General features: G+C 56.2%; 1 protein-coding gene across 12 annotated transcripts in view; it reads left to right on the top strand.

Annotated features, from left to right (window-relative positions):
* The window catches only part of TCOF1 (treacle ribosome biogenesis factor 1), a 35,362-nt gene extending 22,478 nt beyond the window's left edge, over positions 1-12,884 (top strand). For 9 of the 12 annotated variants that reach the window (XM_032477102.1, XM_032477104.1, XM_032477107.1 and 6 more), the window contains 10 exons: positions 2,848-3,031; positions 4,294-4,415; positions 5,886-5,999; positions 6,281-6,527; positions 7,028-7,113; positions 7,628-7,817; positions 9,686-10,225; positions 10,809-10,906; positions 11,639-11,682; positions 12,505-12,884. In XM_032477102.1, coding sequence (XP_032332993.1) covers positions 2,848-3,031; positions 4,294-4,415; positions 5,886-5,999; positions 6,281-6,527; positions 7,028-7,113; positions 7,628-7,817; positions 9,686-10,225; positions 10,809-10,906; positions 11,639-11,665 — 1,608 coding nt within the window. In that variant the 3' untranslated portion in view covers positions 11,666-11,682; positions 12,505-12,884. The remainder of the gene's footprint in view (positions 1-2,847; positions 3,032-4,293; positions 4,416-5,885; positions 6,000-6,280; positions 6,528-7,027; positions 7,114-7,627; positions 7,818-9,685; positions 10,226-10,808; positions 10,907-11,638; positions 11,683-12,504) is intronic. The other 3 variants (XM_032477105.1, XM_032477113.1, XM_032477103.1) reach the window with 2 other exon arrangements.
* Positions 12,885-13,392: the final 508 nt, after the last annotated feature.

Genomic DNA, 13,392 nt, shown 5'->3' on the forward strand with positions numbered 1-13,392 from the left:
CACTTTGTGCATTCCCCAGGAGGATTCAGGGAAGACGGCATAGCCTGGGGAAGCTGCAGCCTCCTCCCAACTGGGGGGTTTTTAGCTCCTTATTCCCCAGCTTACTAATTATGATTATTACCATTCTTATGTGTTTATCAAGCACTTCTCTATTGATAAGTTTGCCTGTTTTTTTTATTATTAGCCCATCAGTGGGGGAAAGGGATTGATGGCCAGGGTGAGCAGAGCCCCGGGCTGGGAGGCAGAGGAGGTAAGGGGTGGTCTGTGGCTCAGTCCTGTTGTGCTGGCATTAACCCCAGGCCAGGGTCTGTGCTGGGGCCTGGGATAAGTATCGAGTTAAAAAGACATAGGCCCCGTTTCAGAGTTTCAAGTTGAGTCAGAGAGAAAGAGGAGACCTGTAGGAGACTAAATCAGGGCATTAAATCAGAGGCCTAGCATGCTTGGTCCTGGAAGGAATGAATTCCCTGTCTGGTGCCTGGAGGACTAACTTCCAGTCCTGACTCTCACACCAGTTTGCTTGTCACCCTGGGTGGGGCCGCTTGCCCTTTCTAAGCCTCAGCCTTCTCAACCCCTGGGGTGGGACTCCCTGGGGGCTGGTGAGCCATGGAGGCTCCGGGCCACATTCCCAAGAGTGGGATTTCTCAGCTCCCCGGAGTGGGGCTGGCTCAGGCAGTTCTGGGAGAGGCTTAGGAGAAGTGCTGCCCTCCAGAGCTCATGTGCCTCTGTGGCTGTGTCCCTTGTCCCCAGGGTCAGCAACCTGGGCTAGTCTGCCCCCTACTGCCAATCTGCCTCATGCTGGACAAGGACACTGTTGGGATATACTCAGCTGTGACTTCTAGAAGGCCCCATGGCGTTGCTTCTGCAGACATCGGACCCTGCAGTAGGAAGGGTGTCCCTGTGTCCCCTCTGGGCCCTCACTGCACAGTGCCTACAGGGTGGTCCAGCCAGATGTTCGGGCTGCTTCAGCTTCAGTCTTTTCTGACCCAGCCCCAAAAGAAGGCCCCTGTCACCTGTGTCTCCTGTGCTTTACGGTTTCCAAAACACACCAGAGGCCTTCCAGTGAGTGAGCCCGGGCTGGGGTTGCTAATAGCCCTTTCAGCAGGTGGGAGACTGAGGCCCACGAAGCTCAGAGCTGGACCACACAGTGAGGTCATGGCAGAGGAGGGATCAGAAGTGCATCCCCCACAACCCTGGGCAGGGCAGCCCACCTTTGAACTCTGCCATCATGCACTCCTCTCCCATCCAGGGCCCAGGACTCAGCTGCAGTCCCCCCCCCCCCCGTGCCCCGCCCCCCAGAGCCAGGCCCCCTGCCCTGCCCCCAGCCCCGAGGCCGGGCAGGCAGCGTGGGCAGGTGCAACAGGGAGGAGGCTTTTGCTGCAGAGCTGCTTTTAACATTCCAGACGCTATTGTTTGCCTCAGTGGGTTCGTTGCCTCTCTTGGTCCCCGACAATCTGTTCCTCTGTCTTCTCACATATATATAGATCCCCCCTCCCTCAACTGTAAGCCTTCTCCCACTTTCCATCCTTCTCTCTTTCATCACGTGGGAAGGAAGGCTCTGGAAGTGGCAGATCAGAGCAGCTGCGGGGGAGGCTGTTTGGCAGGGGTAGGAAGGGCCCAAGCTCAGCACAGCTTCCCCCCTTCAGGCGGGCACCTTTCTGCTTTCCTTTTCACTGACCTCTCCTGCAGCACCCTGGGCGGGTGCAGAGTCTGGCTCAGGAGGTGGGCAGAGACCTGGGTTCCAGGCTGTAGCTTCAGGCAGCTGCCTTCTGCTGCCCTGCGTCTCCCCACTGAGGGCAGAACTCAGACCAGACCTGAATTTGGGGGAATGGAAAGTAGGCTCCCTGTGCTGTCCAAGTGCCCTTCTGTGCAGTGGGCATATTTGCTGGAGCTGTGGTTCCCAACATCTGCAGAATACCAGTAAGCTATTGCACTTTTTCCCTTTCTTTTAATGCCTTACTGGAAAATGTAAAGCGTACCCAAAGGTAGAAGAGTGTACAGAGCTCCTGTGTACCGTCCCCAACCCCGACATTTCTCCAACAGTGCTGAATTTGTGAACAGACTGCTTTTATCCAAGCCTCCACTCAGTTCCCCGACGCCCCTGGATTCTTCTTCTTTTTTTAAAGCACAACCACAGTCACTAAAAAGTTTGACCTGCCCAGTCATCACCCCCATTTCCCCGTTTGTCTCATGAATGCTATTTTCCATATCTGGAGTGTTCAGATAAGGGCCACACACTGTGCTGAGTCTCTTCGGTCTTAAATCTGTTAGCTTTCTGCATGCAGATACTGGGCTGATGTCGTTGGGTTGCTGAATCCTGGGCTGCGCCTCAGGAGGAGGCATCAGAATCTTGGGGGTCGGGGCAACTAGATTATGAACAACTCCCCGGGCAGATGATGTATTACAACCAGGCGGCAAGGGTTACGCTGCTTAGAGCACCCGACTCAGCAAGTGTCTGTCTCTGAGGTCAGCCAGAGAAAGGAAGCTGAGTTGGATGTTCTGGCCCTGGCTCTGTTTCAGTTAGGCTGTGTGACCTTGGGCAACTCTCCTCCTCTCTCTGGGCTTGTGTTCTTCCTATTTGTATGGAGCTAATACTGCTGACCTCAGGGGTTTATGTGAGGGTCGGATGGGCTCCTGTGAGCTGTGAGGTGCTGTGCTGGGTCTTAGCGGGTGCGCGGGCTGGGAGTGAGCTGGGAGTGCCCTGGGCAGCTGGAATGGCCTCTGACTATGACTGGCTGCCCCGAGCTCTCTGGACCCCTTGCCTTGTGAAACCCTCCCCTACCCACCTTCCCCTTCCCCTGGCCAAGCCTTTAATCACTGGGGGGTTGTGTTTTGTTTTTGTTTTTCAAGGTGATTAAAACCCCTCTGATTTTTGTCGACCCTAATCGTAGTCCAGCTGGCCCAGCTGCTACCCCCGCCCAAGCCCAGGCTGCGAGCGCCCCGAGGAAGGCCCGGGCCTCAGAGAGCACAGCCAGGAGCTCCTCTGAGAGTGAGGATGAGGATGTGATCCCCGCCACGCAATGCTTGACTCCTGGTGAGCGCGGGCCCGCTATGCAGGGCTGACTCCCCTGCTGCAGCTGCCAGGCAGGCACACGGACACACACGCGCACCCACCACCCACCACCACCACCCGTCCATTAAGGCCCAGGACTGAGTCACGCAGTAGGTTGTTGTTTGGGAGGGGCCTAGGGCAAGGCTTGGGCCATGCATTGGTTCATCCCAGTGAGGGGCTGTTTCAGGAGAAATAGTTGCTAGGGCTTCTCTGTGCTGATTCCAAAGGTTAGAACCCAGACCAGAGGCTAGAAGCTGCAGGGCCAGGTTTTTATATAGTCTGTGGAGAGGGCTGCAAGGTGGCAGCGAGCCTCCCATTCCCGGTGGCAAAGAAAGGGGGTTAGGGAATCCCCGAACAGAGACGTTGTAGGGAAGGGTTCCTGGAGACAGGATCAGATCTGGAGTTTCTTTGACTTTGGACAACCTGTGATTCTACCAGTGTTAGCAAAAAAAAAAAAGGTAATAATAGTGATTATTAATTACTATTAGTGTTATTAGAACACTTTTAAATGAGGATATTAATACCTGAGCTAGGTGGGCTAATTAAGAAACGCAAATAAGCACAAAAGAAAAAACATCATTTGTAATCCCATTGTCCAGAGCAGTTATTGTTAACATTTACAGCTATTAACTTTACAAAAACCTAAGATATACCGTGTGTTTTTAGTGAGACCACACTGTATATATGTTCAGTAATCTCTACTTGAGAGATTCTGACATTGTGTATTTACAGTGTGGTTCCTGCTGGCTACAAAGTGGTCACTTGGGTGGGGATCCCACAGGCTGTCTAGCCAGTACCGTGTTGGAGGAAGCCGAGGGTTTTGTCTGTGGTTTGGGGCTGTTACAAACAGCGCCACAGTGAGCATGGCGTAACTGAGCCTCTGCACGCGACTGCAGTGATTCTCAAGAGAGACTGTTGTAAATGCATGGAAAGTCCAGTTTGGCGCCGGTGCTCTGCCCGTTGCTCAGGAGCTGCCTGGCCAGCCAAGGGGACTGAAGTGAGGAGGAGGAGCCGAGGAGGAAGCCTAGGGTGATGGCAGCCGTGTCATCTCCCTGAGCCTTGTAATGTGGAGACAGTGGCAGCTCCTACCTGGCAGGCTCAGGGAGGGGATTAAAGTGGCTTCTACCGCTAGGCCCTGGGCGCAGCACCAGGACCCCAGGAAGGGCTGATAAATTGGGTATTGCCGCGCTGGGGAGGCCACGGGCTTCTGTGAGCTGACGTGCCCCCATCCCACTTCATCTCAGCCGTTAGAACCAATGTGGTGACGGTGCCCACAGCCCAGCCGAGGACATCCCCCAGAGCCAGCAGCAATGAGGAGTCCACTCCGGTGTCCGAAGGCAAGAAGCAGGAGGCGCCAGCCACTCAGGTACCTGGCGGGCGAGGCGGGGTTGGGGGGCGGCCTGCTCTGCCCTCGCTTCCCCATAAGGCCACTGGGTGGCACCTTGGTTTCTCTCACCCGCCCCCTCGAAGCCAGAGCCCTGGCAGAGCCAGTGCTGCTCTGTGAGTCCCGCAGCAGCTTTTCCGACATCAGGCTTTTGGTTTGTTTTTTCCCTCCTGGTTTTGAAAGGCAACAAAAGTTGGCCTTTGCTGGCACTCATCATAGTGACCCTTAGCGTTCTTCCCAGGCTTCACCACTTTCCGTGCATTTTTCTTTGGTCCTTGCTGGGACCTGGAAACCAGGCAGGGGAGAGTTAACGGCTCATTTTCACATGATGAAACTAAGTGCCACCCCCTCGGCGAGAGAGTCACGATGGGTCCAGGATTAGGCAGGGTCGGAACCCAGAGCTCCTGGCTCCTATTCCATTGTTCTTGGGGCCGTCATGGCAGTTGGTTGCCTGACCCATTGCATACCGCCCCTTTTTTCTGAGAAGGAAGGGAAGAGCTGGGGGAGGCCACAGCAGGACTTGGGCACCCCCATTCAGAGGGGCTCCTCACGACTGGGAGCATGGGTGCTAAGTGGGTGGCTGGGTCGTGGTCACTGCACCCAACGTGCTGCATCGGTTTGGCTGTTCAGCCAGTAGATGGTGCTGAGTGTCTGTCCATGCCGGGCTCTGGGGATACAGCAGGAGGACAGGAGGGTCCCTGCCCTCATGGAGTTCCCAAGACAGGAGGCAGCCCTTAAACAAGGAGTCCAGAAAATAAAGTAGTCACCAGCTGGTGGGTGCTTTGAAGGAAACAGGATATACTGGAGAGCGGTGGGATGACCTGCTTTAGGAAGGACGGGCCAGAGTGGCCTCCTCAAGGAGGCAACACTAAGGCCAGAGAAGCAGCTGGCCTGGGTGAGCTGGGGAGCACTCCAGGCGGGGAGACCCAGTGCAGGGGCCTCTGGGGAAGTGCTTGGGGTGCGACAGTTAAAAGAAGGTGGGGCAGAGGGGCCAGGCTTGCCAGCCCATGATGAGGGCCGTAGGGGGCCTGGGGTCTCAGCAAGGAGTCAGGCCTAGTTCTTGTTCAGTTCTCTCTCCATGGCCGCTGGTGGGTGTGGGAAGCAGGAGCTGCAGGAGGGAGACCGTCGAGGAGGCTGTTGCAGCCACGAGGCCGGAGGCTCAGATAGAGTGGTGGAGCGTCCAGCAGGGCCTAAGCCACTGCCCTCCCCTGGGCTGGGAGCTGTCTTTGGATCCTCTGAGAACGATGATTAGCCCATAACCCCAAGCCTGGCCCCATTTTCTGTCCAGATGGTTGCATTGCACCTTTGCCCCTCAGTCCCTTTCCAGCCCCAAGGCTCCTCTTGCAGATAGAGGTCCCCTCCCACCCCAGCCAGACAGGATCTGACAGGTGTGTGGCCTAGGTGGCATCCTGAGAATCCGAAAGTCTCATGGCTGTCTTTGGCTGTCCATAGGTGACAAAGACGAACCCAGCTCACCTCCCGCTGACCCAGGCTGCCCTGAAGGTCCTTGCCCAGAAAGCCACTGAGTCCAAGTCTCCTCCTGCCAAGACCTCGTCTTCAAGTGGGGTGAGCTGGGGAACCAAGGGGGCCAGGGCCCACCCTGAAGGGGATGGTGATCAGAGACCACAGAGGGTAGAAGGCTGGGCCCAGGCAGGGGCCTGAGTCCCAGCACCAGCACTTAGCTGCCCAGTAACCTTAGCACACACACTTGCCTCCCTCGGCCTCCGCTGCCTACCTTAGAGAGTTGTGGGGGTGTTAAATGAGGCCTGTGTGCTAAGCAGCCCACAGGGTGCCCAGATCTTACTTCCCCTAATTTCTCCTTCCACTCTCTCCCTTCACCAAATTAGACTGACAGTGCTTTGGGAACACTCCCTGTGACGAGTCCCCAGAACACCCCTGCGCAGGCCAAAGTGACTGACAAGCCTAAAAAGCCTGAGGTTCCTACAGCCAAGCGGGCCATGGCCACTCCCTCGGGACGCCCCAAAGCCAAGGCCTCTGGGACCTCAGACGACAGCGACGACAGTAGCGGCAGCTCTTCAGGGAGCGAGGAAGACACTGAGGGGCCCCAGACGGCCCCGTCAGCCCACAGGCCAGGTGAGGGTCCTGGGAGGGGAAGGCTGGGGGCCAGGGTGGAGCCCCAGCCTCAGGCCTCTGCTCTCTGCCTCCACTTATTCTGGGACTTTGGCCCAGGCATCCCACACGGGGCCTCAGTTACCCCGCCTGCCCAGCTGCATGAGGAAGTTGGTCCAAATGATGTCAGAGACCTCTGATTCTTCTATTTGGCTACTCTTGGCTTTTTGGTATCAGGCTCCCATAACTGACCCCCCAAAAACCCCAGGGCCATGCCCTCCCCCACCACAGGACAGTCAGGAAGTATAAGTAGGGCCTCAGGAATGGAAGAGTATGGTGCTCAGATGTCTCCCCTAGAATGCTGTGAATAGCAGCTGACCTTGGAAGAGCAGAGGGAGCCTTGGGCTGGAGAGTGATGCACAGACAGAGGGGCCAGGCCATCCCAGGGCCCTCGTGAAGGGCTCTGCACCACCCGGCTGGCAAGGGGTACCTGGACTCCCAGCGGGACACCTGTGCTTCTCCAGTAGGTGCAGCCGCCTCCAAGAGGGAGACCTTGGTGGAAGAGACCACAGCAGAGTCCAGTGATGATGAGGTGGTGGAACCTTCCCAGGTAACTGCAAGGGAAGGGGCTGGCAACCAAAGGGTCTTGGGGCAGGAGCCCCAGACCAGGCTCCTGCCCGCCTGAGCAGCGTTAGGCCGAAGCCATCCCCTGGGGCGGGGGTCTGGACCCTTCTTCCCAGGGGCCCTCCTCCCCTGAGGCCCCATTTCAGCATAAAGTCATGAGTAGTGGACTCTGGAGTCTATAGAAAGGGTTTGCCTTGATTTTGATGATTCCCAGATAAAAACATTCTTGAACAGATGGAATTTCTTTTAAGTTTATCATCTATACATGGCAAGTGCTACTGCTTTTTCATTCACATTAGTACTAAGAAATTTCCTTTTAAATGTGCCTGTTTAAAATATGTATTAATTAAAATAGTGCAGGAGGTACACATGGAAGGTTTATGTGCCCACCACCCGCAGGACCGGCCATCTCAGGGGTCCCTGGGCTGCTGTCCTCAGCGGGCCCTGCACTGGGCTGGGTGGGGCAGGGCCCCCACCTCTTTCACACTGGGCTTCTTCAGTCTCTCCTCTCAGGTTATGTGACCCCCAGGCTGACTCCAGCCAGTTCCCAGGCTTCAAAGGCTTCAAAGGCCACTCCCAAACCAGATCCCAACCCCTCCATTTCTTCTACTTCGATCACCAAAGATGCCTTGGATGGCAAGCAGGAAGTGGAGCAGCCCCAAGCAGCAGGCACCATGTCCCCTAAAACAGGTGAGTCAAGGGCTGCAGCAAGGACACATCAGGACGTGGAGCGACAAGGCAGTCCCTGCCTCAGGAGCAGTCCCACCAGCAGGATCCTGTCTGCCAGCAGGGCCTCCCCCAATGAGGCCTGGTACCCCTATGTCAGGCCTGGAGGTGCTCATCAAACTGCAGGGGGCCCACCCCAGGTGTCTGGCTCCTGTGGGATGCTGGTGCACCTGGCAGGGTGATGGACCCCTGCCTTAGGGGACATACACCTTGACTTAAAGCTTAGACCTTGGCTCTCTGTAGCCGTCCTTGTTGACTTTTCTTCCTAACAAGTGGGCTCATGATGAGGGGTGTAGGGACTTCAGGATAGCTCAGATGGAGGGTGGGGCCACATTTGGAGAAGTCTCCAGCACATGAGGAAGACCCTGGGCGAGGGACTGACTGGCTCCGAAGCCTCAAAGAAGCCCCTGGCCGCTCTGGTCCTCAGTGTCTTAACCGTATGGGGCAGGGCCAGAGGGTGGTGCATCCAGGCAGTTTTCTATGTGTGGTTATCATCTGTACATGGAAACAAAATAGCCACGTGGTATTTCGGGGGCAGTCTGGAGTGCTCAGGTCACCCAGCCTGGGGCATCCATCAGTCACCTCCGACTCTGCCAGCATTAAAGGACAGGTGTCTCACAGGGCACACCTGGGACAGCTCTAGGGGTTCCCCAGCCTTGGTTTTCTAGGGTGTTTGTAGACAGGAAGCCGAGAAGTGGGCTGCAGGGAAGAGTTTTCCCAGGTAGTGTCCTCCTCAGCCTCTTTCTCTACCATCCTTGCCAAGCCTTGTGTAGCCTTCTCTACTCCTGTCCTTGCCAGAAGCCCCACAGGACTGAATTGGGCCTCCATCTGTCCTGGGACCCCCTCTGCCTACCTCCCCTGGCCCACCAGAGCTCTGGGGCATGCACTGCTGCAGGCCCGCTGCAGGGCCAGCCCTGGCTCCTGATGTTGAACCGGACCAAGCCACCCAGCACCTCCCAGAGCCCAGTGTGTAGTCGCTTTTGTGCCCGTGAGGCCCCAGATGGAGAGGAGATCTGCCAGTCATCTGGAAGTCAGGGGCGGCGTTGGGACATATGCGGATGTCCTGCACCCTCCAGCCCATGAGCTCTCAGCCTCAGCCTGCCTGGTGCCGGGTCGGCAGAGGAGTCATTGCTCACTTTCTTCCCTTTGTGAGAGGCGGGTGCGACAGGGAGACATTTTAGAGGGGGCTGTGGAAGGGTTTTTTCACACGTGTAGTCAGCACACAATTATCAAAGGAGAGCAGAGGCGTGGAAAATTCTAAACAAAGGCTGCACCAGAAGTCACTCTGGCAGGCAACAAACCTGCTTAGTCAGCCACCATGTGCAAATATGCCGCAGCCAGCACCCCCAGGCCAAGCCGCCTGGACCCCTGACCATGAACGGCTGTAGGCTCACTGTGTGCAGATGGGCACAAGTTAAACAGCTGCATGACCTTCACCTTTATTATGAACCTATGGTTTAGAATAGGGGGAGATCACTGTTTATCCCTCCTTTTACAAACAGGGAAATGGAGTTTGGTTGTCAGACCTAAAACCCACCTTCCTCCTGTCTGACCTTAGATTTCATTGATAGATTTCAGGCCCTTTCATTAACATTCTGGAGTTATTTTCCATCCCCAACCCAAATTTGAGTTTTTGGTATGAGGAGCAAGAAAAGAGCTCCCAGTTAAAAGCTGGTGAAGAGGTGTGGGCGCGACCCAGTGGGGCCCCCCTTTCCCCGTCTGTACCGTGTCCGAGGAGGTCAGTTCTGTGCTGGACCCCCTTGGCTTTCACACCACGAGAGGTGTGTGACCTGATTCTCCCAGATCTGTGACCCCAGGTCCTCTCTCTGTAGGCAGAAGAGAGGCTAGCACCACACCTCAGAAGCCCCAGAAGGGACCTGGGAGCCCTCAGGCCTCCACTCTGGCGCTGCAGAGCGACATCACCCGGCGCCTCCTGAGCGAGCCCTGGCCCCTGAGCGACACGCAGGTGCAGGCCTCGGTGGTGAAGGTTCTGACGGAGCTGCTGGAGCAGGAGAGGAAGAAGGCTGTGGATGCTGCCAAGGAGGGCGGCCAGAAGGGCCGGCTGGGCCACAAGCGGAAGCTGTCAGAAGACCAGACGACCGCTAAGGCCTCCAAGAGCAAGAAGAAGAAGCTGCTGGCAGCCGGGGAAGGCAGGGAGCGTGCTCCCTCCCCAGAAAAGGCCCCCAGGACTCCCAAGGGGAAATCCAAGAGGGACGGAGCGAGTGGTAACATCAAGGAGAAGAAGGAGAAGGAGTCTCCCGGCTCCCAAGGGGCCAAGGAGAAGCCGAAAGGGGGGCCAGGGACGGCGAAGGGTGAGGGTGGAGACGAAGGCAACCCGAAGAGCAAGAAGGAGAAGAAGAAATCCGACAAGAGTAAGTGGCCAGCCGAGCGCACTGCCCCGGCCGCGGGGGGCTGTGGTCACCACGCGGGCTGGCAGGCAGGCAGCCCTCAGCCAGCACAGGGGGGCTGATTGTGGTCGTCAGGGTCATGGGGGCAGGACTGGCAAAGCCAGAACCCAGCCCTGGACCTTCAGGGCCACTACGGCCAGGGAGGTGATCATGCTCCAGGGCATGTTCCGCTCTTGGAGCACCCCCCCTACCCCCGTGCACTCACAGCCGCCAAAGCCACGCACACCTGCAGCTCAGGCTCCCCGGGGTCCCGGCTCCTCGCCAACAGCCACCCCTCCCTCACCTCGCTGTGCGACAGGGCCTTGTCTAACTCTCACACCAGCCCTCTATAGTAGGTGACATTTCATTCCCATTTTACAGGTAGAAAGTGTCTTTTTAAAATAAATGTGTGGAAGTTTTAAAAAGTGAGTTAAAGAAAAACGGTTGTAGTCCAGGTGGTCAGTCCATGGACAGGGCCCCTGGAGACCTGCCCTGTGTGTCTCTCCGTGTTGACCCCAGCACTTAAGATTAACATCTGTTGTTTAGCAAGTTTCCTTTCTTCCCTTAGGAAAAAAAGACAAGGAAAAAAAGGATAAGAAGAAGAAAGCAAAAAAGGCCTCAACCAAAGACCCTGCCTCACCATTCCAGAAGAAAAAGAAGAAAAAGGTAGAGTGAATTCCTGAGGGGTCTCCAGCCAGAAAAGGGACCCAAACCCAGTCCCCAGGGTGCGTGTGATCAGCCCCAGCCTGTGCACTGCAGGGTAGGGGATGGGCGAGCCAGACTTGGTCCCTCTGCCCTTTCCATTCTTAGGGTCCAGTTGGGGGCTTGTGTGTTGTGAGACACTGGGGAAGAGCTGGGGGTGGGGAGGCCACCCTGAGGAGGCAAGAAGTCTGTGTGTGTAGGAGCCATGAGCCACGGAAGTGGCCCCGTCTCGTCTGTGAAGTAGAAGGATATTCTTATGGTGGGTGAAGGAAGGGGAGCCCCTCCAGGGGGCAGGGAGGCCAGGTAGGCTGTTGCAGGTTTCCAGATAAGAGGAAACATCCCCTGGGGTGTGCGTGCCCCAGCTGGCAAGGTATTCCCACCGCAGAAACACCCATCTGCTTCATGCATGTCAAGTCCTGATCACCTGAAGAGGGCGCCCTTCCACGCAAATGCAGTTCTCACTGTGGCCAGCAGGGCCCCTGCTCTGGTCATAAAAGCTGCTGCCGAGAGTTCTGCGCTTCTTCCTCCAGGGTAGATGGGGCACTGTCCCTGCCCTGGGGATCCCTGTATCCCCGGTATCTGTTCTAGGGGAGCCACGAATCCTCAGGAGGAACTATCAGGTCCCCTGCTTGTGGGGGCGGTGAGGGTGGGGAGATGCTTCAGGTACGAGAGCCTGTCATGCCTCTCTCCTCACAGAAGAAGACGGCAGAGCAGACGGTCTGAAGGACACCAGGCGGCAGGTACGCTTCCTGAGTCTGGAATCCTTGCTGATCATTCACTACCCGGGGAGGGCAGGAGGGCAACTCCAGCATTTGCCGTGGTCCCAGGGAGCTAGACAGGGCTTCGTGGGTAGGCCCTGAAGGGAAGGGGGTGTGGAGAAAGAGGTTCCATTCCTCAGGGTCAGTGGGTCATGCCAGGAACCAGAGCTGCAGACCCAGAAGGATCCAGAACAATCCTAGCAATGACTGACACTGGGCGTACCATGGGAGGTGAGCACTGAGGTAGTGCCTCTTGTGCATGCGGATAAAGCTTGAGGCCAGGGACAGCTCAGTCACTCCCTCACCTCTGTCAGTTCCTTTTCCTTATGATTTTGTAATTCGAGGGCATTTCTTCATGGGAGGAAAGATGGTTTGCTCAGAACAAGCCATTCCAATGGCTCCGTGCCTCCCAGGTGATGGTGAAGGGGTTGAGTGCTCTGCCAGGCTGAGCAGGCCCCCGCAGCCACCCAGCCGCCTATAAATGGGGGTAATACAGGTCTGGGCTGGTGGTGAGGATTCACTGAAGTTAAATTCTATCTAAAGCACTCAGCCCATTGCCTGGGACATGGTCAGCACTAACAAGGATCCACTGTGGTTAGTTAATGTGCCTTCCCTGCGTCGGAGATGCCAGATTTTGATTTTATTTTGTTCTCCTAGATGGAGAAAACAGTCGGGAAATCTTACATTTGAACATGTTTCCTTTGCCCAGATTTCTTAGCCAAGTAGTGATCAGTTCCATGCCTCTGCCCTTTGCCCACCATGGGTTGGAATTGAAATTTTTTTTAACTTCCCCTCCCTCCCCAGAAGATGGCCTGCTGTGGTGTCCATGCTGGCCAAGCCAGTGAGCTGTGCAGAGCTCCCGTGACCTCCACTCAGTGACCCCAGGCTGATTTCTGTTCCGACACAGGATGCTACGTATGGACATGTACAGTATATATATATTTTTTTAAGTGACCTGCCCCTCCCTTCTCAGACCCAACATGCCCAGGGGCCTCGGGACTTCCCACCTCTGCCCTGCAGACCCGGCGAGGTTCAGCCTGCAATTCCTTCCACACCCCTGGTCTCCAGCTCATGCTGAGGCTTTGTCCTCCTTTTGTTAGTCTTTTCCCCGTTTTGTTTGTGGTTTTTTTGGTAAGAACTCAAAAAATAAAAGACTTGAAGGAAAGGTGCAAGTTCCCAGTGCATCCAGGGCAAATGTTTTGCATTGATTTATTCTTGGGAGAGTCTGACACTTGGAAGTGAACAGACCATCGCTCAGGATTTATTCTTGACTGCGTATCAGGGCTCTGGGATACTGTGGTGAGTGAGACACAGGTTGCCGGAGGAGACTCGAAGTGCCCTGGTGTGCACTGGGGTGGAGGCGGCTTCCTGAAGGAGGTGGTATCTAAGCTAAGGGGGAGCTCAGGCATGGTCGTGGTTGGTTTCCAGATGCTGGGGTAGGACACCGGGCCCCTGGCTTCCTGCATACCCATGCTTCCTGTTTGGGACCAGGAGTCTTCTCTGCAGGGCCTGTCAGTCCCGCAGGCTTGGTCCGAGACCTGGCTCATGCACCTGCAGCCCAACTTCACACGATGCCACCCTGGCCATCCTCCCGGAAACAAAAGAGAGAAGGAGGGCCTTCCAAGTCACCTTTTGAAGTTAGGATGAGCTGCTAGCGGGCAGGCTTTCTCGAGGTAACTAGTGAAGAATAGC

The sequence above is a fragment of the Camelus ferus genome, chromosome 3, assembly GCF_009834535.1.
Source record: "Camelus ferus isolate YT-003-E chromosome 3, BCGSAC_Cfer_1.0, whole genome shotgun sequence".
Classification (NCBI taxonomy): Eukaryota; Metazoa; Chordata; class Mammalia; order Artiodactyla; family Camelidae; genus Camelus; species Camelus ferus.